The sequence below is a fragment of the Festucalex cinctus genome, chromosome 12 (genome assembly GCF_051991245.1).
Source record: "Festucalex cinctus isolate MCC-2025b chromosome 12, RoL_Fcin_1.0, whole genome shotgun sequence".
In the NCBI taxonomy this organism is placed as follows: Eukaryota; Metazoa; Chordata; class Actinopteri; order Syngnathiformes; family Syngnathidae; genus Festucalex; species Festucalex cinctus.
In genome coordinates, this window is record NC_135422.1 from 14451821 (window position 1) to 14479168 (window position 27348).

General features: G+C 40.4%; 1 protein-coding gene and 1 non-coding gene across 4 annotated transcripts; both read right to left on the reverse strand.

Moving 5' to 3' along the window:
* Positions 1-1972: 1972 nt before the first annotated feature.
* frmd6 (FERM domain containing 6) lies at positions 1973-26769 on the reverse strand. 3 transcript variants are annotated; one of them, XM_077539448.1, is made up of 14 exons: positions 26553-26769; positions 16238-16454; positions 15306-15396; positions 13750-13829; positions 12922-12998; positions 12656-12842; positions 12122-12277; positions 10676-10741; positions 10489-10557; positions 8578-8752; positions 7214-7522; positions 5856-5987; positions 5669-5760; positions 1973-5026 (listed from the first exon to the last, which is right to left on the reverse strand). In XM_077539448.1, the coding sequence occupies exons 2-14, from the start codon at positions 16334-16336 to the stop codon at positions 4754-4756; spliced, it is 1806 nt and encodes a 601-aa protein (XP_077395574.1). In that variant the 5' UTR covers positions 16337-16454; positions 26553-26769; the 3' UTR covers positions 1973-4753. The 3 variants fall into 3 exon arrangements, with proteins under 3 accessions (XP_077395574.1, XP_077395572.1, XP_077395573.1); XM_077539446.1 differs by having other exon boundaries at positions 5856-5990; positions 26553-26765; XM_077539447.1 differs by lacking the exon at positions 26553-26769 and adding an exon at positions 23319-23443 and having other exon boundaries at positions 5856-5990.
* trnal-uaa (transfer RNA leucine (anticodon UAA)) lies at positions 13614-13696 on the reverse strand. Its single transcript has one exon. It is a non-coding gene; the product is annotated as a tRNA-Leu (tRNA).
* Positions 26770-27348: the final 579 nt, after the last annotated feature.

A 27348-nucleotide genomic window follows, 5' to 3' on the forward strand; every position in this document is an offset into this window, starting at 1 on the left:
AGGGATGGGCGAGTACCGATACGGTATCGGTATTGGGCCGGTACCAGCCTTTTTTCAAGTACTCGAGTACTCGTGACGAGTACAAGCGACCGATGGCAGACAGGGAAGACGTTAAAGTGAGTCCTCCTTGCCTGGAACTGGCGCTAGCTTGCAGCAGTTTTTCACCAAAACTTCACCGATTTGGAAATACTTCAAAATTGTGAATCTTAAACTAAAAGAGCATTTTTGTGAGCGTTAAGACTATTGAAGAGTGACTTTGCTGTTTTTTTTTTTTTTTGTCAAATTTAAAGGAAATATATTTGTTTAAAAATATCTTTTAGTGATTTTTTTTATTTGTCAAAATGTACTACTGGTATCGGCAGTTGGTATCGGTATCGGTGAGTACTGAGGGTCTGAGTATCGGTATCGGTCTGAAAAAAAAAGTGGTATCGCACATCCCTAATATATATATATATATATACGTCACACTGGCCTTTGCCTCCCCTGGCGCTGTGCACAGCTGTACACGAAATCAGTCATGCGCCATCCAGGGCTGTCGCCATGGCAACACAGAGAGGGAAATCCATTCTCTGAGTCTCCCAGAGTCATCACCGACTACAACACAGGCACCCCACCCCACCCCCCACCCCCACACACACTCTTTGTCTACTTGAATTAGCTGGAGCTCGTTTTGTGATGTTTTCACTTTCAAAACCGAGCTTTCTTACCCCCGTCAAATGTAATTAGTTCATTATGATGATTAGACCGTACAGTGTGTGTGTATGTTGTCGTATTAGGTGACTGTGCGATTGTGCAGCATGGCTAAATCCCATGAGGCATTGGGGCAGGGCAGCAGCTGCCTGCATGGATGGATGGATTGGGGGGTGGGTTTGGGGTTCCAGATGGTCACAAATCACAATTGATGAAATCCAAACACCATTCCCTCCCCAATAACCACGTGAACACACACATAAACAATGTTTATACAGTGGCCCTCTGACCTCCAATGTCGCCGTTTCATGATTTTAATAAATCATGGATTTACTACGACTTACTACTGTATTGTATAAAAACATTGGCATGGTGTATGCCCTCCCACCCCCACTAGCTGTAGATTAGCGACATGTCATAAAATCAGTTTATTAATCAAAACATCTGCGTTAAAACCATGCTAAGAGAAAGATGATCCTTAGGTAATAAAACATAATAATCACATTCTACGTCCATGAACAAAACTCTGGAGTCATATAGGACATGGACTTTCTCTAGTACGTTACAGTGGCTTTAACTTTTTTTTTTATGGACATTTTAGTGGGTATCCCAAATGGAAGTAGTCGCCAGTGTCAAAATAGTTATAGTTATATAACTTCAACTTCCAATATTTTTCATAAAAAAAAGTAATAATTAAAATAATTATAAGTCCTATTTGTGCACCAGGCATTTGGGGGAAAATACATAAGACAACACTGCCATCTGCTGGACCAGATGGCTCGGCGCAAATAATAACACACTGCCAGCAGAGGGCAGCAAACACATTTGTGACAACTACACGAATGCAATCATACAGTATTTGAAGCAAGTATTATCATGTGGGTGAGATTGGCATAAAATTGTTTTAGGTTCGATCAATGTTTGTGTGAATTAATATTACTCTAAAGGCATCTATAAATTAGAGTACATCCATTAATGGACCAGGAATATAATTTGTTGTAAAATTATATAAACAGATCAAATGTAGTTTTGTTATTAAAAATTCTTACAAAACAACATATTAAAATTATGAAGATACTTGTATCTCACAGTACTAATCATAATGCATCAAATTTACATCATTTATTCCCTTGCACAAAAGATGACTTCACCTAAGTCATTTTGACACTTTAGCACAAACGTTGACTAATTTTGTATGCTATATAGAAATATTTTAGAACATGTATACATACTTATACAGTATATAAATTGATATTCTAAAATCATCACACAATAGCATACATTTGGCAAATAAATGTACCTTTTTAATAGAATATTGAAGGCGTTAGTAGTACCAAAAAGGCACACAGACAAGACTTCATAACAACAATGAAAAATCTACTTTTTTTTTTTAGCTACAATTTGACAAAAACATGATATATTTTTTTTCCTGAAGGGAGATAGATCCTTTCACAGAAAGGACAATATAAGAGACGTAAAAGAGACTCTTACAAAAGCAACGTGTTTTTTTTTGTTTTTTATGGCTGTGTACCTTGAACATGGTATAAGAAGTCTTAAAATAGGACATCTGTCACCCATTAATATGCAGAAATAAACAACCTGTTAGAAATATAGATAGTCACACACAAAAAATCACTTGATCAGATGCTGCATTGTAGAAATTAAAGCTGATAGAACCACGTACTGGCTACTTTTCTGTCCTGTCTGCACGGTTTTGTATATTTATCGTACAAAGACAGGAGTGCTTTTGGATTTACAAAGACTCCAGGCTACACAGACCAAATATTCCCAAAAGGTCCCAATGTTCCCTTGCTTTTTTGTTTCCCTTTAAGATCTTTATAAAGTTTCCCGGAAGACATTAATTAAAACATTGACGAATTTGTATGGCTGTAATTGTGGATCCCTGGGATATTTGACCAGAGCACATCACAGATTTGTTCGACACCTGGGAACTGTTTGAAACTGTGAAGAGGAAAAAAAAAAAAAAAAGCATACAAAACGTGAATGTGAAATATAAAAGCTCTGACGTGCGGAATACTGTCACGTTTCTGTACGCCTTTCTTGTAATACTGAATACAAACAACTTTTAGAGCAACTGGTGTGAAGAAGAAACTCCAATTTACAGCGAGCCAGTTCAAATTGGTGCGCTGCAAGCTTAAACCGGCACGGGGTACACTCAGAATGGCAACTGGATACGCTTTCAAAACGGTGCTGTGTAGGCTCAAAGCGGTGCTACTGAGTTAAGCACAATCATGCCGAATAAGCTTAAAAGGGCGCAGAGTGAATTTTGAACAGTTCAGAGTAAGCGTAAGACTGTGCCCAGTAAGCTTAAAACTGCAGAATGACTTAAACTGACACCAAGTAATCTTAAAACTTTTTTTTTTTTTTAGGCCGATGCCAATTCCAATATTTGGCAGAATAAAATTCTGATAAACAAGTAACCGGTTGATTAACTCAGATGTGCCGCCCCTGATTAACTCATTTGCTCCCCAAAAAATATAAAAACGTTCTATTTTAAATATTGCCATGGTCCCAAAAACCTATTCATAACATTTTTATGTATTTTTTATGCTAGCGCATACAGAAAGCTTTGATGCCGCCTCTGACCTGAAGAGGTTGCTTAAAGCAATGGTAGTTATTACAAAAAAACGGCCAGCAGATGGCAGCAAAGTATAAGAGATTAACCAGGGCCATGTTGCAACGAGCTCTTTTTGCCATTGTTTTCAACAGGTTTGTGAATAATAATGAAGATTAGCTATATTCTAATGCTAATTGCTGAAAAACGGAAACAGATAAAAATGTTTTTTTTCAGCTTCATTTTTTTTCCTGATGAGAAAAGAGACTCTAATCTTTCTTTTGGTAGGTTCCATGTTTTTATAGCAATATAACACAATATTCTATGGGCCTTGTGAAATCAGTCAAAATCCAGTAAAACAGTCGGGAGCGAAGGGGGTTGCTTCATTGAAAATAGCTGGGAGTCAATGAGTTAATTTAAAGGGATACTTGACTCATTGAACAAGTTTCAGCAGAAACAAGTTAATATTTTGTCCAGAATGAATTTGATAATTTCATATTTTTCAGGTACAATTAATACCTTTAAAAAGTAATTTTTCTACTTGCTGTCGACTGATGATAATGACATCACCTGTGCTGAGGAAGTAGGTAACGGCCAATTATGGCTCACCTGTTTTCTGTGTTCGGTCAGTAAATTGAGCCATGACTGGTCGTTACCTACTTCCTCAGCACAGGTGATTTATCCTCAGCTGACAGCAAGTAGAAAAAATACTTCTTAAAGGTGCTAATTGAACATGAAAAATAAAGAAGTTACCACATTAATATAGACAAAATATTAACTTTTTACTACTGAAAATGGCTCAATGAGTCAAGTATCCCTTTAAAAGAAGGACACTATAATGAATTTTTTTTTTCCGTAACATTGAGCAGAACTTTTAACTATTTTACAATATGTTGTCATTTAGTATTTGTTTAACTTTACAACAGGGAAAATCAGCAAAAATCTGCCAATTATTTAGCCAATTAATCTTGATTAATCGGTCGGGCCCCACTTATAACAACAATCCATCGTAAACCTGAAATGGGACTGAGTAAGCTTAAACAGTGTGGCGTATAATCAAACTGTTCACATGATCTTAAAATGGCACTATATAGGCTTAAGAAGTTCACAGACTGAGCCAAGTAAGCTCTAAACATCAGAGAATGCTTAAAAACTGCACAGAAAAAAAAGTGCACATAAAATGGCACTACGCAAGCTCAAACGGGCACATCAAGCTTACATTGACATAACGGCACCAAGTATGCTTAAAATGGCGGCGAGAAAGCTGAAAATGGCGGCAGCGATGGTCTTTTAGGCATCTTGGATGAAGGCACGTCGGGGTGGATGGTGCGTTTGGCACACTGCACTTCCTGTCAAGAGGCGTCCAAAGCGTCCATCTCCTCAGGTCTTTGGTTGCTAGCGCGACAATTGAGTATTTTGCGATCCCTTTAGCGTCTTTCTGTATTATATATATATATATATATATATATTTAAAAGAAAAGGAGCACCTCACACCACAAACTCGGGCACGTCATCACTGGTGAGGTCCAGGGAGAAGTACTTGCTGGTTCTCTTGATCCCGGCGCACTGGTCGGCCAGGCCCTGGTAGGCCCCGCCGCCTCCGCCGTCGCTCAACTCCTGGGCGCATCCAAAAGTGTAGCTGTGCGCCGTGTCCTGGCACAGCTCGGCCCACTGAAGGCAGTCCTTCTGGTATAAGCGCACATCGTCCAGCGACTGGCTGTGGCGGTCGCTGGACGATGGAGGCTTCCTGCATGTCGACGTCTGCCGGCGGGAAAATACGGACGGACGTCAGCCATTTTGAGTAAGTGTGAAGTTTAGCACCTGACGCTCTCGTCTCCTGCCTGGTTGCCGTTCTAACCAATCGTTGCTTATTTTCGCTTATCGCTATTGCCGTCTTTCTGATGAGCATTCAGGCTGGAGTGGAACAATATGGTCCACCACATCACTATTTTTCAGCCTTGGCAGGTCTTTGCTCTCTATAAAGTGTATGTTTACAGGACAACTTAACCCAATTATGGTCAAAATGCTAATTACAATTATTTCGATCAATATTTTAATCATGTTTATTCATCACAATTACAGTCTTCAGTTAACTTTCACTCAAAACAAAGCATTTTACTGCCCTGCTTTTCAACAAACAATATGGACAGTTAATAAAGTTATTTCGAGGCACTTGCTCCTCACCGTAATGCAACCACTGCTGGTTGCGCTTGATTGTTATTTAGGCAGTTTAATGAAGCCTGAAGCATGCTTTCGCCCCCTGGTGGTTGGATGACTACTTGTTCAGACAGTGTTTGGAACGTAAATGTCGCAGATGATCAGATTCATTTAAAGCCAAAATCATGATCTTGATTCGAATTAAATACATCTTTCCACTATCCCTAATCCTGATCATAACTCTACCTGTGGGAGGGACTCGATGCTTTGTCCTCTCATCTTGACGACCGTCTCAGAGGAGCTGGACGTGGACGAGCTGACATCTTTGACGATGAGACCTGCCAACACCACATTTTAAATCTCTCGGTTTCCTAAATAAGTTTTACGAATGCACCAAGATGAAGAACACAAGTTTTCTTCTTTTTTTTTTTACCGGAGAATCCGTTGTTGTGATCAGGGGACATGTTCAACATGTCCTCAGTGATGTGAATGCACAACTCCTGGTCCAGGGACGTCTCGCTCAACTCCTCGTAGTCTTTGGGGTCGTCCACCAGCATCTCAATTTCTGCTGGAATTTAAGAGTTTTATTTTAACCAATGCAACTTTTGGAGATTTTTTGGTGATTTTAGTTTGACATGAGGGATTAATGATAATTTCATTTTAATGTGATGAATTTTGACTTTTTTTTTTTTTTTTTTTTTTTTTTTAAACGGTAGTCTTATTTCAACCTGCACAACTTTTCCTTTTATGGTAACACTGGTTTAATCTGAATTTTGGAGGGTTTTAAATTTTAATCTGCATGTTTGGTGTACTGTATTCCGAGTCATAATGTGAGCAACTTTTGAGGAGGTTTATCATCCTTTCAGTTTTATCTGCACAATTTTTGGGAGATTTACGGTAGTCTTATTTTTACCTGTGTGACTTTGTGGACAATTTCATTAGATTTTTTATTTTTTTATTTTTTTAATTTTAATACCCGAGTCTTATTTCAATTTACAACTTTTTGTTTGTTTACGGCAGTCTGGCTTTAATGATATATATACTTTTTTTTTTGGGGGGGGGGGGGGGGGGGGCATTATTACTTTATTATTTAGGGTTTTTACGCTATTCTTTTAAAATGTGCAACTTTTAGCGGGCTTATAATAATTTCCTTTGAACCTGATAAACACTGTTTTTTTTCTATGAAGTCTTATTTTAACCTGCACGATTTGTTTATGCACCTGCACAACATTAGGGGATTTATGGTAATTTTGTTTTGACCTTTGCAAATTTGAGGGATTTCATTTCATTTGAACCTGCTAATCTTTTTTTTTTTTTTTTTAATTGTACAACTTGTATTTTTATATTAGGCTAATCTTATTTTAATATGTGCAATCATTGTGGGATTTACAGTAATTCCATTTTAACCTTCACATTTTTTGACAGATTTATGGGAATTCATTTGAATTTTTATGGGAGTCTTATTTTAAAGGGATACTTGCCTCATTGAACAATTTTCAGCAGTAAATAGTTCATATTTTTTCCAGAATTAATTTGATAACTTCATTATATTTCATGTACAATTAATACCTTTAAAAACAATTTTTTCCTCTTGCTCTCGACTGATGATGACATCACCTGTGCTGAGAAAGTAGGTAACAAACCAATCATGGCTCACCTGTTTCTTACTGCTGAAAATGGCTCAATGAGTCAAGTATCCGTTTAACATTGTGTAACTTCCGATTAAAAGTAAGATTTATTCATTTAAACTGCAACACTGTATTTTTCCGGCAGCAGACACAATCAGCATACCGTCATCATCCAGAACACGCTCTTTTCCGCCACTCTCCACCCCCGACGTGTGCGAGCTCCCGTGGCTGGTGGTGGATGAACCACATGTTCTCAGGGGCCCGTGGGGGGCCGGGTGAGGCGCGCGGAAGCTGTCCGCCTCGATGCCCGACGTGTGCGAGCTGCCGTGGCTGGCGGTGGAATGGCGGGACAGACGTTTGTGGCGGGAGACGCTGCCGCTGCTGCTGCCGCTGGCCCGCGAGCGCTTGTCCAGGTGGTCCATGTCCAGGTCCAGAGCGTCGCTGATGTACGACTCGCGGTACTGTTTCTTCTCTGGAAGCACAAATATATGCACATTATGCAAATCGCAGTGGCTAGTTTGTTACAATGGACCCTCACATTTGTGGTTTGGAATTTGTCCATATCCTCCGCTATTCACTGATAAACTCACCTATTTACTATTATTTTGCTCATGCCAAAGCAATAAAAGTATTAATTAGACTCTATCTTGTGGAATATTGCTTTTGTTAGGTTTAATTAATTGATGGTGTGTTTTTTTTTTAACCTGTTTGCGACATCCTGTTTTGTTGGTGATCAGTGAAATTGAAAGTATGAATTTGCTTCTTTCACGATAACAGCTACTGTAAGTGTGTCAAGTCAGTTTGTGCTAGCATGTTATTTAGGCTACTACGCTAGCTAATGCTATTGAGCGTTTACACGAAGGTGATTAATTTGTGTTGAATAACTGAACTACTCAATCTAGTTGTTTATGTATCATGGGTTCATGATTGTGTACAGTGTTTATGTGCACAGTGTGCAATCTTAACTCATTCAAACCCAAATACTTTGTCCTTCACTCCCCAAAACGTATTTATACATTTGATTTTTTATTTTGATTTTTTTGCTAGAGCATAGAGAGGGCTTTGATACAGCTTCTGACATGAAGAGGTGGCATAAAGTAATGGTAGTTGTTATAAAAAAAAAAAACTAAAAAAAAAAAAAGGCCAGCAAGTGGCAGCAGACTATAAGAGATCAGCCAGGGTTATGTTGCAATAAGCTCTTTTGACAGTTTTTAACAGGTTTGTGAATAATGATGAAATTCTTTTGCTAATTGCTGCAAAATGGAAACAGATACAAATATACTTTTTTTCCCTGATGAAAGAAGAGACTAATCTAATCTTTAATTTGGTAGGTTCCATGTTTTTATAGCAATAGAACGGAATATTCTTTGGACCTTGAAAAATCATTCAAAATCCAGTAAATCAGTCGGGAGCGAAGGGGGTTGTTCATGAGTAACACAAATCTTTATGTAAAATAATTCTTAAAAAAAAAGGAATGGATAAATAATGGAGACTCTAGAAAATGACTGACTATATTATTTGTCTGACCTTCGTGTTCCTCCAGCCGGCGGACCTGCTTGAGGACCGGCTGCAGGTTCATGTAGAGCCGGTGACTGTTGCTGAGCAGCTGCAGGAGGTGACGGGAACGCACAGGGCAGCCGGTGTAGTAAATTAGTTTCCGGGCCGAGGGCAGCCCATCGGGGAGGATCTCAAACTTCTTTCCCTAAGAAAAAAAAAACAAGTGTGTGGTTAATAACAAACAGGAATGTGAAAGCGAAACGCACATGAAAACCTCAGTGGAGGAACAAGTCGACTCTTGAAACGTGTTCCTCGGCCAGAGACAACATTAACTATTAGAGCTCATGTCAGTTATCATTTGTTCCAATTTTTTTTAGACGATGTATTGCCTGAACACCTGGGGAAAAAACAGGCAACTTTTGGCTGAAACTCAGCTGACGCGCAGCTGTCCTTGCTTGTTTTCAATGCGCTCTTGTTTGGGGCTCTTTTGAGCTTTTAAAACTGAGAATGTTGCGCGTGTGTATCATTTTGTACCAAAGTAGCAATGAAATAATGTCTTGATGCTAGTACAATTTTAAGCTAGGTCAAAATTTCAGAAGCTAATGCCAAAATGTACACATTTTGGACGTGACCCATCATATTGCGTGTATCTTTGTTTGCTAGAACTTTTTTTTTTACCTAAAAGGGTCATAAAATTTTAAGCCCAAGTAAAAAATCTGCAGGAAAAAATGCCATAAGGATGCCATAATAAATCTTTATGTATGTGTCTCCACAATGAGTGACAAACTTATTGCGAACCAATAAATTTGATTTGAATTGAATTGGATACCTGACTTGCTTTAAAAGTTAGTAAAATTTTGAACTTTTTTTTAATAAAGTATATATATATATATATATATATATATATATATATATATATATATATAAATTACTTATCATGTTAGGGAAAACATGTTTTCAACAACCAATATGTAAAGGATCAGGGTCCGGAGGTTTGACCTTGTTCCACATCCACCAGGATGATCATGATGACGAAGTATAAACACCACTTTTGTTTTGTCTTCTTGCATCAAGCCTGCTCAAGTGCCCACTCAAACCTACGCAACATCTGGTGTTTATTGACCCATGCGTCCCTCCGTCCCACAGTGGCCGCGGTGCGCTGTGATGACGGGCTGAAAGCGTGGGTGTGGCCTCGGAGTCGCGGCTCTTATTCGGGAGAGGAGGAGGAGTAGAAGGAAATGCAGAAGCCGAGCGTCTCGTCGGCGCCGCGCAACTAGGTCAAATGCAAAACTGCAAAACAAAGTAGCGTGGAAGCGGACGTTTATTTTTGGGAATGCTGCTGATGGAGTCGGCAGTTTGGGTCACGGGTAGCGACCAAAGAATTAGGCTTCTATGGCAAAATGACTAATAAGCTGATTTAATGGGGTTTTCCGCAGACCTTTACATGGCAAGGAATCATTTGCTCATTGAAGTCAAGGCTTGTATATATATATTCCTTATCCTCTGTGAAGAACGACAAAAATTAATGAGCCTCATTGAGAAGCTGGGACCATTTCCATTTAATTAATTTCCCCCAGGTGACGAATGTGCACACATCTAAAGCAGCAGCACAACTCTTCCACTTTAACTCATCCAAGCATGACTTTATGGGCAGTGTTTTGTGCAGCAGGCACATAAAATGGCCTTCTTCATACTGCTTCAACAAAGTAGGACGTGAGCAATTGACATAAGGACATTCTGAATAAAATCATTGATAAAGAGGTGTCCCTTTGATACTTAGTGTCGTATTTTAAAAGTAGGACTAGTTTGTGTGTGGGCAGGAAAAGCCTTCCTAAATCCCAGATTCCTTCCAGGGGCCTCTCAAGGCTGAGGCACAGCAACCGTGAAAAAGAAACGAATGCTCTCCAGGAGAGGTTTAGGATGATGGCGTATGTGACTCACCACGAAGACGAGCTTCCCCACGTTGGTCCACGGAAAGTCGTACAAAAGCTGCCTCACAGAGCCAATGTTCTGCCAAAAAAAAAAAAAAAACGAGGATAGATTATGGGGGTGCTGACTGTTTTGCTTTGGGATTAAACGGCAGTACAAGCAGAGGGCAGAGAATCCATCCATCATTGCACGATTGTACCTGGAATATTTGAATCCCACGTAAAGTCAGACCCAAAGTGAGCGATGCCTCCACTTCCTTCTTGTCCTAAGTCAAAGGTATGGCATCAGCAGATATCAAAAATAGGATTTATTCATTATAAGGCTGCCATCCATCTATCTACCACTAATTTGATAGTCATTTTTATGTCTGAAATTATTATTATAGAAGTAACAAGTAAAGCAAATTGGCAACATGAAACCAAAATGGCTATTTCACAAAAAAATCATGTCAGACATCCTAGTGTCTTTTCAGGCATGGTTTCTTGAGGCTTTTTTACGGGTCAGGCATCATGGGGCTGATTTTTGTTGTTGCAAAATTTTTAAAGGGTTACCAAGCCAAAATGGCCACTTCAAAACAAAATGGCAGACTTACTGTATCTGACGTCAAGACCTTTGGTGGGTCTACTCATTATTACTACCAAATTTTATGCTTTATGAGTGAATTAAATACGTTATTAAATAGTGAATTTTCAGTCATAGCTTCTTGAGACTTTTAAGTGAGTCTACTCAGGGGGGTAGTGTTAATTTCGTTAACAAAAACTAAACAAAAGTATTTCAGTCAACACACATTGTTCACCAAACGAAAACTAGACTAGACTAGACTAAAATCCTCATGAACAAACAATAACTGGTACTAAATAAGTGTGCGTTTTTGTTGACTAAGGAAGATGAGCGGAAAATGCACTTCAATTAATTAAAAAGACTAAAATCTATGAACGTTTTAGTTCATGAACAAAGATTAAATGAAAATTATATGATTTTGTAAAATCCCGTCTCTGCTAATATGTCACTGTGACACTGTCATGTGACACACAGTGACACACGCCTTTTCAAATGCAGCTAGCGAGTGCAACATCCACAAACACATGGGACAGACAGGATGTGGATTCATGGAGAAAGGTTAAAAAACAAAAGGTAAATTATAGTTATAAAGTAACATTAATCCAACGGTTTACGTTAACGTTACGTTAACGTTACAACAATAACGTTAATCCGACCGCTAACTAACTCATGCTGCCTAACTTACTAGCATGGAGCCATAGTAGCCAGTGCCACTGTAATTGTGTGTGAAGTTGTTTTTCATCAAAAAGATGAGCAAAAATTGGATGTGAAATCGTTTTAGAGCCGAAATGTTCAACATTATCAGCTAACAAAAAAAGTAAAAAGATTGTCATGACTAAAACGAAATGGCTAAAACAAAATGTTTTTGTTGACTAAAACTAGACAAACAAGCAAAATTATATTTTCTTGGACTAAAAGAAAGACTAAAATGCTAGATTTATAGTGGACTAAATGTTGAGTACATAAAAACGAGTTGAGGTTGACTTACTACGATAAAAACTAACAAGAGTAATTGAAACTGGACTAAAACTGAAACTACATTTTATAATGTCTGACAAAATTAACAGTAGTCCTGTGTGCTCACCTTGTACAGTCTGTAATAATGAACGGTGACGTCGTCAAGCTGCGCACACTCTTTGATGTACTTGAGATGCGCCTCGGAGGCCGTGAGGGCAAACTGGTCCTTGTGCATGTTGGGGATATGTCTCAGGATGTAGTCGCGGCCCCGCTTGGCTATCACCTGAGCGAAAGGAAGAGGGGAAACCTCAGACGTGCTCATTTATGCAATATGAGGATATTGAAAGGGGCGGAGCAGCAGGTTTTGGCATGTGACCTCCTGTAATTTGCATGTTGACGTTTGCTTGTGTTTGTCATTTCCTGTTGTGAGTTCTGATAAGGATGCAAATTGCAGGAAGCGTGGAGCAATCAGACGGGTGTGGTCTCATGACCAACGAAAACACACAAAAAAAAATGTGTGCCACTTCCCGCGACAAAAATAAAACTCAGTGCCCCACTTTTTTCTTTTTTTAATCATTGTGCTTCAATGTGGTTGCACGGCATTATGAATGAGATGGAACATGACAAAGCCGAAGATTTTCCACCTGTTAGGCGCACTCACCCAGGGAGGGAAGTAGGCTTCGGGTTCAAAGTATTTGCCAAAGTGCTTGTTCCGTTTAAAGTTGCCCAGGTCGGCCTGCAGGGCGAAGGCAGCCAGCAGGAAGTAGGCCTCTTCCCGCTGGATGCACTGTGAGAGTAGCACCTGTTTCCTCAAGTGCCAGTAGTAGTAGTACCGAGCGGCGCGGTCACTACAAACACACACGTAGCATATAGCATGTTAGCGAGCACATCAGATGACACAATGAGATGAGGAAAGGCCAGACTTGCCTTATCAAGCGTCCGTTCTCCACGTAATACTGAGCTCTGAAGTGGATGATCATGGGCGGGCCAAACTGGTCAATTCCCTGTACAAGATATCAATGTTTATTCTCTTCAAAAGGAGGAAGTTCACATTTCATGCTACACTACTAGTTGTCTGCGATCGGCTGGCAACCAGTTCAGGGTGTACCCCGCCTACTGCCAGAAGCCAGCTGGGATAGGCTCCAGCACCCCCGCGACCCTTGTGAGGAATGAGCAGTTAAGAAAATGGATGGATGGACTACGAGTTGTGTGCTACGGTACCTCCAACAAGCAGGTTAAGGAACTGTCTACACATGATGAAAGTAGATTATAAACAAAAAAACGGAACTTATCCCCTTGAAAACATGTAAAGAATGCCTGGATAATCAAAAGATTTCTGCCTTTTCAAGTGTGTAATGGAAATGGCGGATTGGACATTTTAAACAGGCTTGATCAGGTTTCCTGATTTTCAAGCCGTATCACCTTACGCATGCTTTGTCTGCCACCTCGTTTGATGTTAAGGACCCGACTTGTTGACATCGTTTGGAACTTTGTCCTTTGTAGTGCTCGAGGCGACGTAATAGTGACACAGATTGTACACCGAAAACCTTCATGACTATTTTTAAAACATTTTAAACACCGACCAAATGTTAGGTTGGGTGTTGAAAGTAGCCAAACAATACCAGGAGTGGGGATCGAACCCACGAGGACTAGTGTCCATTGGATCTTAAGTCCAACGCCTTAACCACTCGGCCATCCTGGTACTTCACATATTAAGGAAGCATGTGAATATAGTGTTATAATCCGAGCTGTTACCTTGCTGGCTTCCTTCTTCCATTCTTTGGGGCAGTACTTGGACAGTTTCTGGTCCAGTTCCATGTAAATGTGTTCATTATCTGTGGGAACAAAGACACATTTTCAGTTCACAAGCTTCTTTTTTTTTTTTTTTTTTTTTTACTAGAAAAACAAAGAACATAAAATCTCCAGGGTGCAAAATTAAATGTCACAGTTTAAATCGTATTTGCATCGTTCACCAGAGATCAGCACAAATGCACATTACATGAACACTTCATCTGTGTGTGGTCACTTGTTGCTAGGCAGAGTTTGAGAGCTCAGCCTTACCTGCCACACAAGACTGATTATATAAAATGAATGCAATTTCAAAATTTTAATCTGGTGACAAAAAAGGAAAAGAAATCACAAAATTTGTAGATACTTTTGTTTTTTTTAAAGACATCCCTATCCAGTGAAAATGTCTATATATCTGACAAACTACAAAAAATACTATATAGGATAAAAATAATAATTAAAATGTGGACATACAGTATGTTGGGGGTTTTTTTGGACAGTGACAATTCATCCATCCATCCATGCATCCATCCATTTTCTGACCGCTTGTTCCTCACAAGGGTCGCGGGGGTGCTGGAGCCTATCTCAGCTGGCTATGGGCAGTAGGCGGGGTACACCCTGAACTGGTTGCCAGCCAATCGCAGGGCACACAGAGACGAACAACCATCCACACACACACCAGCACACCTCGGGACAATTCAGAGTGCCCAATTAACCTGCCATGCATGTCTTTGGAAGGTGGGAGGAGACCGGAGTGCCCGGAGAAAACCCACGCAGGCACGAGGAGAACATGCAAACTCCACCCAGAAAGCCTGGAGCCTGGACTTGAACCTGAGTCCTCCAATTCATGATGACCGGAAAAAAAAATAAAAAAAATCTTGTTGTCCTAATTGATCCACCGATAGTTTCGGACAGACAGAAACGCTACACGTACTGAGCGACGACCGGTGCGGCGAGGTGGGTTTGGGGGGTGGGGGGGGCTTAGCAGGTGTCACAAAACGGCTGGGTGGCCGCTGTTTGCCTTGGGGATTTCACGCTGTTCAGACAAACACTTGAGGAATGTGCCACAATCAGACAGACCCACTGGCTCCGAGCCAGCACACCGGCCGGCCCGTCATTGGCTCATCTGGAGGCCAGCTGTCTGAAAACAGTACTTTTTTTGCAACACACTCTCTCCCTCCGCAGTTGCCTGCCGGCGTCATGTGTCATCTGCACACGTACACACACTCACACACTGTGACTCACATGACCCTGACTGGCCGCACAATGGAGCCAGTCAGGACGGGGAGGCCCGAGTTCATGGAGACCTCCATGACAGCTAGGTGAGACATGCTACATTTAAGGCCTATTGCGCTTTTCCTAGCCAAGAAGAAGAAGTAATGCCAGGTTACAAATGTTTTTAATGCATCTGTGGTCACAGTGGGCAAAGCGTGACCACCCCCATGGGCCATCTGAAAAGAATCCAGCGTGTCAAAAGAAAAAATACACTTAAGACAATTTGCGACACGAAATGGTGGACCCACTTTGAATAACACTGAGTCCAAACAGGTGACAGTCCTTCAGCCTCAGGAGATCACACACCTGGACCAACAGCTCCTGGCACAGGGTCTTCACCTGAGATGGAGAGGAAGGAAAATCAACAGAATGCAAGAAGTTCTCTGCAGCCGCTGATTTTTAATTTAAAAGGATACGTGATTCATTTGGTCGACTGAGAATGATATCACGTGTACCCAGGGCTCAGGTAACTGCCAATCATGGCTCAGTTTGCGAACATTATATAACCATACCCAGAAAAGAGCTGAGCTGTGATTGGTCATTACCTAGCTCTGAGCACCTGTGATGCCATTTTCAGTTGAAAGTTATTCAATTAATTCTGCACAAATTATTAGCTTTTTATTGCTGAAAATGGCTAAATGAGTCAAGTATCCCTTTGAATCAACATTATTACACGTATGAACCAACTATATAATTCCTTGTGGTGTAAACAAGGTGAGGGACTCGATATCAAAATCCGTTCTCACTATGACAAAATGCATTTCTAAAAGGTAAACAGACAAAAATGTAAAAAATAAACATATTGTTAAAGTCCCAATCAAAAGTGACCTTTATTGTAGCCTCCAATTCAAGAACATTTGAGATAAAGCTGCCTGCCAAATGCACCAATTGGTGCAATGACCAGCAGTTTGTCAGACGGAACTGTTGTATAATTTCAAAAGTGTATTGCAGTAGCAGTACCTAAATATATCAGCAACTATTCTGGAACACAAAACGACTCGCCAGGCAAAAGCGCAAATCCTGCCTGTCAGGAGTGGGTTTCTAACCCTCACCTGAGAGACTGCAAAGGATCATCCATCAAGAATTCCAACATGTTACCCATTACAACTAATGATGTGTCGATTTCAAAACAACCAATCAGCTAATTCTACCCTTGACAACTTGCATGAGTTGCACTCACATTGACTATGATGTTGAGCGTGTCGTCATTAGGCAGAAAGACACAGACGCAGCGGCGGTCCTGCATGGCTTTGTTGTTGTGGAAGTTCACTTTGTTCATCTTCCCCTCCTCCTCCACTGGCCCGCTACCACCACCACTGATGCGCCGACTTCAGCCGCGCTTCAGCACTCGCCTGGAAGAGGAACATGGAGATCACCGACCGGGCTGCGCTCGACCGCTGTGGAGACACAATGACAAACAGCGCAAGTTATGAAAACAGCGGGACAAAAGAAGGTCAGCAGCCATGAACTGCTCTGAAAGGCACTTGTGATTATGAACGACAAGTTACTCTGGCTTATATCAGCATTTTCTTAGGATAATCGCTTATGTCGTTTTTTCAGATTTTTTCAGGACGATGTGAAAAAGTTGTTCATTCTAAAGTTAGTATATTGTTCAAACATCATATTTGGCAAACTCCGATGTTATGTGCTTTGTGGGGACCACAATGGAGACACAATGATGAAGAGTGTGAGCTTCCCAAAGGGTGTAAAAATTCTCAGGCGGGACAAAAGACGGTTGCAGAACAATCAGGGAATCAACACTTCTTCCTGCTGAACGTCACTTATCTCCAAGGTTTCTGCCTTGTCATTACTAACAGACTGGGAAGTTTGGGGCGGGATCAAATTACAGTGTAAGAAGCAATTACCGGTAGCCTTGAAAAAGATAGCAGCCAGTACCACGTTCTAATGGTAAAAACGTGTTAAGAGACATTATCACCAAGGTAGCAGGTAATGGCTAACATACTAGTCTGTACGTAGCATTAGCATAAGAGTTCTGCTTCCCCACAAGGACAAGTCGGCCCCCACAACACTAGTTAAACCAGGAATATGGGCCCCATAATGTAGCAAAAATAAATATACACACGTGTGTAAGTATGAGGTTACTATACAGCAGCTGCTGGTACGAGGTTAATGAGAAGCGAGCTACTTCTAATGACCAACATTAGAAGTGCCAGAAGGTTCTACATCTGTCACTAAAAAGAGAGATAAAACGGTATGGTTCATTTCAGTTCGATCCGCCCATTTTTCTTCCCCCATTACAAAGTCATGTACAGTAAAGTGAATTCATTCGTTACTGACTGAAAATGTTGCATTTATCAACATTTTTTCATCAATGTAAAGTCTCATTATAACATTCTCAACTGTCATGTGTAGTGATACTGTAAACCTTAGAAATAAGATTAAATATACAATGTATAAAAGGTAGGACTAGAAAAGTTTTTAACTTCTTCCTACTCCCTTTTGAACATGTAAATTGTGATTGCTTGATGATTTTATTGGTGGTTTTCTTCTCTTTTCTTTTTAATTTCTGTTTTTCTGCTGTTTGGTTGTTTATATGTTCAATAAATCAAATCAAATCAATCAAACCTTGACCGATAGCATTCTGTGTTGCCGTTAAAAAAACAATCCCCACCAAAATACTAAACATACACGTGGGACTGAATTCTCATGAGACTTTCTGACATTTCACATTGTAACATAGTGTAACCATTGTTTGACTTTTGGAGGCATATTTTCGGCTGACCTCCCACTTTTGGCATCATGAGGGTGCTCAAATGTCATATTTCTGGCAACACAATGTTGAATCATTCTTTCTGAATGAATAGACAATTGTTAGCGGGCACGAATGGGAGTGTAGAAAAAAACTGACTTTTGTCCAGCTGGCATGAGATCGATTCCCACTCGGTGCCCCCAGTGAGTCGTCTTGTGATCGACTTGTGAAAATTCTAGGTGCTTCATAATACAGTGGTAGCTTTGTAGAAAATGATTTTATTAAAATCTAACCATTATTTATCTAGGTAAAGCAACCAACACAATATTGAATAAGCATTTTTTTTTTTGTCTTTTTAAGGACTCTATGGGTGTTCTGCTGTGCCTCAAGTGGGCTTTTTAGGGGATTGGCTGCACTTCTTGGGGAAATTTTAGTAAATCAGGTGTGCTTTGTGGGGATTACATAGAGGATTGGTTGTCCATTTAATGGAATCAGTTGCGATCAGGATGAGTTAAATCTTCATTGGGACTTTTTAGGGGATCAGTTGGCGCAGACTTTTAAGTCTAAGTCCAATATAAGCTGTGTAAAAAACTACAATGATGTGTTCTTCTTGTGTGGCCTTAAAATAGTGTGTTGAACGCTGAGTATCGTGGCTCGAGGTGAGTCAGCCATAACCCGGTAAAGTCATCTTCTAATGCGTTTAAACATCTGCACACGAGACCACAGAAGGCCACAAGAATTCTCCAACCAATTAGGGTGAGCGAGGGAGAGTGGCGGATAATCACATTAGCGCCGCGGCTGAAGTGTGATGCAAACACCGGCGCGGGGTCATAACACAAAAGAGCGGCCAACTGAGCATCCTGCGGCCTTTTCAGCCTCGCAAACAGAGATTCTGTCAACGTGGCAAACCTCTCAGCATCGGAGCTTGTCATCAAATCCCACAAAAAGAGCTTCAGAGAATGATAGAGATAGAGAGAGAGAGAGAGAGAGAGAGATAGAGAGATAGAGAGATAGAGAGATAGAGAGATAGAGAGATAGAGAGATAGAGAGATAGAGAGATAGAGAGATAGAGAGATAGAGAGATAGAGAGATAGAGAGATAGAGAGATAGAGAGATAGAGAGAGAGATAGAGAGAGAGAGAGAGAGAGAGAGAGAGAGAGAGCTTTTCTCTCAAACTACGCAGGTCTCTTTCTTAGTTCCTTACAGGATGAGTGACTGGGCCCTCTGCTGCACGGAATTCAAAAGGAAAACTTCCTCAGCTTTGGAGATTAAAAAAAAAAAAAAAAAAAAAAAAAAAAAAAAAAACGGATCCCCGGAGGAGGCTGTCACTGCGCTGCAGGTAGAGGAAGTGTCAATGCTGACTAAAAAGAGAGCGAGCGAGAGTGAGGTGGCGTTCAAAGGCGAGGGCCGTGAAAAAAAGGGAAAGTGCTGCAGTCAGGAGAATTCCTCGCTCACATCTGCTCCTCATTCCGACAAAGGCGACCATTGATTCGGGATGCAGCGCCCACAAACTGCATTCCTTGTTAGTGTCCCACAACTGTCCAAATAACTACATAATAAACGGTCAAGCTAATGCTGAACTTATTATTATTATTATTAATTCAGTCTCTGATGTAATAACCTTATTTATTGATTGATTGAATTATTTTTTTATTTTATTATCTGTTCTTGGAGGCACGGTAGTCGAGTGGTTAGCACGTCCGCTTCCCAGTTCTGAGGTCTCCGGTTCGAGTCCAGGCTCGGACCTTCCTGGGTGGAGTTTGCATGTTCTCCCCGTGCCCGCGTGGGTCTTCTCCGGGTACTCCGGTCTCCTCCCACATTCCAAAGACATGCATGGCAGGTTAATTGGGCGCTCCGAATTGTCCCTAGGTGTGCGTGTGAGTGTGGATGGTTGTTTGTCTCTGTGTGCCCTGCGATTGGTTGGCAACCAGTCCAGGGTGTCCCCTGCCTATTGCCCAGAGCCAGCTGAGATAGGTGCCAGCAGCCCCCGCGACCCTTGTGAGGAATAAGCGGTCAAGAAAATGGATGGATGGATATTATCTGTTCTTATTGCTGCTGGACATGTAAATTTCCCAGAGGGAGCCATCCCAAAGGGATCAATAAAGTTAAGTTTAAGTCTAAGTCTAAGTACAATTTTTTTTTTTTAAATACATAAATATTTTTAACTAATAGGTTAGGCTTACGCTAAAGGAAAGGCAAATGAACGCTCCAGCCATCCATTTTCTTAACCGCCTGCTAATCACAAGGGTCGCGGGGGTGCTGGAGCCTATCCCAGCTAGCTTCGGGCAGTAGGCGGGGTACACCCTGAACTGGTTGCCAGCCAATCGCAGGGCAAATGAACCATGAATTAATATGAAGAGTTTATCTACTTCAATTAGAGTCGTTAACTAAAGCTTTGACTTTTAAGCATTCACTAGTACATGACTCACAAAATTCTACCAAACAAGTGTGGCATAAGCATAATTCAGTAAGTCATTAATTACTTTACAAAAATAACGCAAACAAATTACAAATATGTAGCTTTACCACTTCGACTTTTCACATTTCATGAAACAATGATATGTAAACAAGTGGACAACACTTCTTCTTAAGCACTCAGCTTATCTAGCTTTTACAATTGGAAAATTGCATTGTACTACATTATAATGTCAATTTGAATTTGATTAAATAATTAATAATCTGGAGTTTGTGAAATGCTCTGGATTTGTTGGTGGAGGTTGGTGTCTGGTTGATGTTGGATCCCACTTTGCTTCATCTTTCCTTCCTTTGGTCTTTCCTCTGGTCTCCTGACAACTTCACGATTCTGACGGAACTCTTGAAGTATCCGGTTAAGGTGAACGCACGGTCTTGGATTTATAACACGTTTCGGGTGAATTAAAGAGTACAAACTCACATGCACACACATACACGCGTGCACGCACAAAAAACAAAAAACAAAAAAAAAAGAGCGGTGATGACATGTTGACTCGGCAAAGCTGCCGAATGAATAATACTGAGATCTCATAGAAAAAAAAAATCAAAATTAAAAAGAAAAAAAACTATTGATTAATTCACCTGAGGGGCAGAATGTTCATGAACACTGCTTTGGTAAACTATCTCGTCTTTGTACACAGCCAAGTGATAAGTGTAAGATGTGTAACGAGGATGTGCTAAAAAATTGACGAAGAAAAATCATCCTGAACTAAATAAAAGATGCAGCAAATGGCGTTTTAATTGACAGACGAGGACGGCCTGTTTACGGTCTGCGCACGCCGCCATTTATCGCACCCGTGGAGATGTGGGCTGTCTTTGAAAGGTCGTGACTTTTTCCCACGGCCAGGAGAGCTGTTTATTCAGCTGAAGAGAAAATGCCGCTGAGCTTGACGACTGGCTCTAAATCACAGCGGTCACGCGGCGGCTTTAGCCTTGACGGTGATGCTTATAGGCTGACTCCTTCCCTCCCCCGGAAAGCCGCTAGTTGGTAGGCTAAGAGTCGGGATATAAACAGGAAAAATCCTTTTACTCCGGCCACACTCGACTTCTTTTTTGGGATGTCATGGAGTAAACATACTGCTGTGTGTTTGTGCTATGCATGTAGGGTTAGCAAAAGCGCCTGATAAAAGATACTTAGCGATGAATGTGGACCTGCTTGCCTGTAAATACCTGGTGTGTTTTAGCCTTTAATCCTAATCTCCCGATGGAAGAAGAGTTTTATTTTCTGATCTCAAGATCAACGATCAGACAGTTGCAACAGAAGGTTAGCCGTCCAGTCAGCATGCTACCGTAGTGATAGTCTTACTTAACTCACAAATGAGTGGAGAGTCGAGGAATGGCTTCTGCGTGACCTCAGGCGTGAAGCACAACTCTGTAACTAGAGATGCGTTTTGGCTACGCATAGCCTAAATACAGAGTCGGACTCGGGCTACCTTCTGATTGTCAAATAACCCTAATCTTGAGAGTCGCTTGACCAAGAGTTGACCAATACCAGAGCTTGTAACAGTTGACCATTTGTCATCAAAAGCCAAAAAAGCGTTAAGTGCTTGGGAGATCATTTTTACACATACAGATACATCTGTAAACATTATGCAAACTTTTGTAACAATTTCAAGCATTTCCCTATTAGGGATGGGAACCTCTGGCTACCTCACGATACGATGCAATATGTGATATAAGGCTCACGATAACGATTATCTCGCGATGACAATACCACGATTATCTATATATTGCTCAAATAAATCCACGATAATCTACGATAAAACTAATCATAAAATAATAATATGAATAAATAATAAATAAAAATAAAATAAATAATAAAAATGAATAATAAATGAATAATAAAAATAAAAAATAATATAAATACATAATATATAAATATATGTAATATATAGAAAAATATAATGGAAATAATAATATATATATATATATATATATAATAACAATAAAGCGACATAAAAAAAAAAAAACAACTAAGATGAGTCTTCTTATCCTGAAGACTTCCGTCCATTTTCCCGCCACTCTTGTGAGGCGCTTCCCCTAGTGGCCCGCCAAGTAATTGCTCAATAAGTAATGAACAATGGAGCCATTACAGTGGATGAATATTAACTACAAATATCGCGGTACTTGGGTAGGCGTATCGATAATCTATCGGGAGACAAAGTATATCGTCACACTCCTATTCCCTGTAGCGCTGGCCAATCAATTGATGAATTGGGGCTTCTGTAGTTAAAAGAACATACTTGCTGATGTGCACTGCTTACACTAAAAATTTGGCAGTGATTAGAAGAAGAATGCGTGTACAAAAGACAGTGTTGCAACTTCTCTGACTGCTCTAGCAATGAATTCCTGCTAAGAAACAAAAAAGAAAAGTGGAATCATTTTCTGATTTTTTTTGTCGATAACAAAATAGGAGTCCAATGGAAGGCAATCACAGACACAGAGCATATTTTGCCGTACGAAATCATCAGCACGTAGCACAACTTTCCAAGATGGTTGCTCTGTGTGTCACCAGGGAGTGGAAGTCATCACACCGTTAGGGAATCATCTCAATAGTCATAGCCGTTGTCCTATCCAACCACGATTTGTTAACATTGTGTGCGTATCGCTACTTACTCAACTTACAATAGCTCAAGGGAGTCAAGCAAAGCTTAAAAAAAAAAACTCTGCCCTTTGGTAATAACTTGTTGCAAGTCTTTTCTTGAATAAACAAAAAGAGCATACCTTCATTTGTAAGTGGCTGTTATCCATGTAGTTTGGATTGAAGCGACAGCATACAATCGAGCACACACAGTCACATATCTCACACATTTTGCAAAGCAGGACAAGTGGACATGTTAGAACAGACCCAGCTCCCCGCCCCAGCGCTCAAGCCCGAACCGCGCGTGAGTAATTCTGCAACACGCCGCAGAGACGTCAACCCGGCCATTACGTGCGCTCGAAATAGAGCACGACAGCCTTTAAGGAGAGGGTTAAGAAGACGTGAGCTGCAATTACAGCAGTGCTCAAACTCTGCTTGTTTTGATCCTTGCCTGCGTTCTGACAGTTTGCTGCTGAGTCCCGTGTGGCGTTTTCATACCTGGAAGAGGTCTCGTTTCCCAGCAAAAGTTTGCAACCAACTGCAAGAATTGGAATGTTAAAAGCTCGGCGGAATGTGTAACAGCATCCAGCTGCGCGCATCCACCTGGTAGCCAGCCAGCGAATGAATCTATCAGCCAGTCATCCCGGCAGAAGGCTGACCTCAATGGAAGGAAAAGCCGTAATGAAAACCAGCGTGCTATCAAGTCGCGTGGAATAAAGGTCTTACAAAAGGGTTCACTTCCCCCACTTCCTTGGGAAAAAACACAATCTAAGGAAAGAGAGACAAATGCAGGAAGAACTAAGGCATTTTTGGTGGGCGGGGGAGCAAGTATGTTTCAGAAACAGTATTGACCTAGCTAATTATTAGTCACAGGCGTTTTTCAGTTCATCGAGTTAAGTTTTAGGTTTAGATGTTTTTTAAACCAACATGACTTAAAAAACAGTAGACCATCCCTTGTCACTGACGTAGTTACAGGTAGTTAATTAAAGTGGAAGTCAACCCATTTTTTTGTTACAATAATATGTGCTATACAGCCCCACTGGTCTAAATAGGGTATTCTGTTTAATATTGTGTTAGTGGAATATGAGTTAAGCAGAAAATTCCAGCCATTTTTATACATCTCAGGGGCCGGCCATTTTGCCACTTGCTGTCGACTGTATACGACATCAATGTTCTCAGGTAACAACCAATCACAGCTCAGATTCAGAAAACAGGTGAGCTGTGATTGAACCAATCAGTCGACAGCAAATTCAAAGCTCACCTGTTTTTGAAGCTGAGCTGTGATTGGTTGTTACCTGAGACCTGAGCACCATTGATGTCATCTTCAGTCGACAGCAAGTGGCAAAATGGCCGCCCCCTGAAATGGCTAAAAACGGCTGGATAGTGAGGTCATTTTTAACATAATTGTCAAGAAGTGTTTATGGATGACTTCCCTTTTAAGTCTTTCTTTTTTTTTAACAAGTACAGTGGTACCTCGACTTACGATTGTCGCCACTATTGCTTTTTTCCTTGAGATACAAGCAGTTGCTCAGCCAACTGTCGTTGAGTGCTACATGGACCAAGAACAACAGTTTATTAGAATCAGCCATCTTTGTTTTCTACATTCACCTCGAATGCTTTGAGGTTGGAACTGGGACAATCTGCGTGGGATTTATCCAAATTCCCACCTTCCTTGAATGCAGCATTAGTTCCCTGGTTTCTTTTTGTCGTGGTTGATTCATTGTTGGTTGTGTCTGTTGTTCCTGTTCGTAGTCATCAAGTAAAGTCAGATCTTGCCTTTGAATCTTGTTTTTTTTACTTTTGTTAATTTTAATCCACGTACCTCGTACTTTTTTGGTTCAATTTTATCTTGCCAGATTATTGCTTTACTTTCTGTTAATTATAGTAAGTTAATAATTTGAATGGAGAAATAGATTATAGGAGTAAAGGGTACAAATTAAACTTGTAAGATATGGTAAAGTGGAACACTTATAAGGAAGACCACTCTACCAGGTGGAAAAATTACCCATGAGGCAACGTCGATCTTCCCGTGTACTTTAAGAGCGAGCACATCCCCAGTGAATAGAAAACAAACAATAGCGCCGACATCCGTAAAGCAAATCGATCCAAGAAACTTTAGGACTTTTGCGCGTTCATCTTCTTGCATTCCAACCAATTCATCTCAATGAGTCATCAAAACACACAATGACCATCCCCGTTCACACATTTCCTCCTTGTTTCCTACTTCAACACCATTCATCCTGTCCAGACACATGAAAAAAAACGCAACATTCACTTGTTAACACAATTTGGGAGTTAGAAGCACAATAGCCAACAGTTATTAGGCAACATATGTATGGTGACGAACGATGTTGATTTACTACCTAACTATTACTCCTGTCCTGTCCCAACCTGTCCTGTCCAACTCCTACATAATCTTCCTGTTAAGGCATACATAAAGAGTCAAATTTACTCTAAATAGAGTGAAATTTATACTCCAGAATTTACTGTGTTGAAAACAATTTGAGGAATCAAAACTCTCTGCTATTTTGTTAGTATTTAAAAACATTTATTTCCAATTAATAGCAACTAAAAGGGAGCAGAAATATCTAATACAAATACAGATTCATTCGCATTAGATTATACACACGCACGCGTTATGTAAAACTCTGCTGGGATTTTTCAACATTCACATAAACAAAAAAAATCCTTCTGAAAATGTTGATGGTTACACACGCAGCAGGTTGCACTGACCCGTTAATATTTCTTGTAGACCACAGAAACAGAAACAAAATGAATATAGGCAGTCAACATTTTGCCATGGATTCAAACCCAAGTAATGGCAAAATATCCACAACGATTAATATATCTGGTATAACGCTCTTGGTCATGTGGGTTATATTGAACTAAAACTTTAAAAAGTCTTGAAAATATGCTTTTAATTGCAGGGAAAATAAGTAAAAGTAAGCTTAAAAAAGAAGTAAGGTAAAAGCTTGTCTTAATTTTTTGTTCTTTCCTTTTTATTTTAGGAGCAACACAAGGATGTGAAAAGGGGTCAGAAATGCCTCACTTACACATTTTTCAAATATTTACTCTACTATTCCTACTCTTTTATTTCTATATCTATTATTTCACCCCAATTTGTGTAAAACTAAGCATGAGTAAGGATTCATAGTGAATCCAACAAAACTATTCCACATGATCGCCACTTTTTATGAACGTTAAATTCGTATCTGTAAAGTTGCATACATATCCTGTTGTCAATGTATAGCATTTGAATGAATCCATGTGCGTGTGTGTCATAGTAATTACACAATAACAAGGGAGGAAATTAGTACTACTCCAAAGAATGTGGCTTTCTCTAAAGGGAGAACTTTGGGGGGGGAAAAGACGACTTTTCTGCTTCATCATCGAATATAATGCACGATTACATAATTAGTAGAGAGGCTATACGCAATTCGTTAAATATCTCTTCAAAAAAATCAAGCAGAAAGTTGCTAACTTCAAATGGCAACGTTCCCTGACCCTGTGCATTAACGCTGGCAGCATCATCGAGTTACGTGCCCGAACACGGTTTTACAACGGGTTATTAAAATAGCCCACTTGTCAATAAAAATAAATAAATTGATTAAAAAAACTATAAAAATTAAAATATGGACATTTTTACGTGTTTTTAAACAGTGACGTCACAGACAGACCTAGCTTGGATTAAGTTTTTTGAAAGGGGTCCTCGTGAACCACCGCAAAACTCACCTTTTCCCGAGGGGAAAAAAAAAACTACGTATTCCTTTGAAAATAGGTTATTCCAGACACGGTGTTGTTCGTGGTGATGGAGAAAATGAAGGGAAAAAGATATCCGTGATGACGAGAAAGAAACTTTTAGGTTCGACGGAGACGTTATCGGGTCGACTCGCGCCACATTCTGACCCAGCTCGAGCTCCTCTTCTGGGTTTACAGGAGCTCGGAGAGAGGGGGCGTTCGACAGGGGTGGACCGGAGAAAGAGGACGACGTAAAATGAACAACACAGCCGTGGAATGTCACATTTTCGGTTGGATTTATGTTTGAATCACTATTTATATAATACTAGGTGTTATTACGAGTTGTTAATATCTAGTATCACGAAACGTCGCGGTGCTAATTTTAAAGTCCCCCATTGGCATCGGGAGTTGGTATCGTCCACAACAGCCTCTCATTCCTTTCCTGACTGGATTGGAAGATTGGAAGTGTCCCACTGGCTGTGGAAGGGGAGACAGCGGGTGGGACCATAAAGATATTTAAAGCAAGTCATGAAAAAGTGTTCTAATGTGGGCCAGCTTATTTTTAAAAGCGGAAATTACTTACATCGTCTTAAAAAAATGTCCCAGTGTTCTACATAAATCAACAAGTCTACTCCGCAATCAAGTCACAAAGGTGTAAAACTCAGTTCACGTATGCATCCATCCATTTTCTGTATCACGCAACTGATAAACCAAGATCCGTTGTGATGACTCAAAACTGCCAAAAGCAGCTTTAGTGGCGCCAGTCACCTGCTAAAGTGGAGAAATAAAG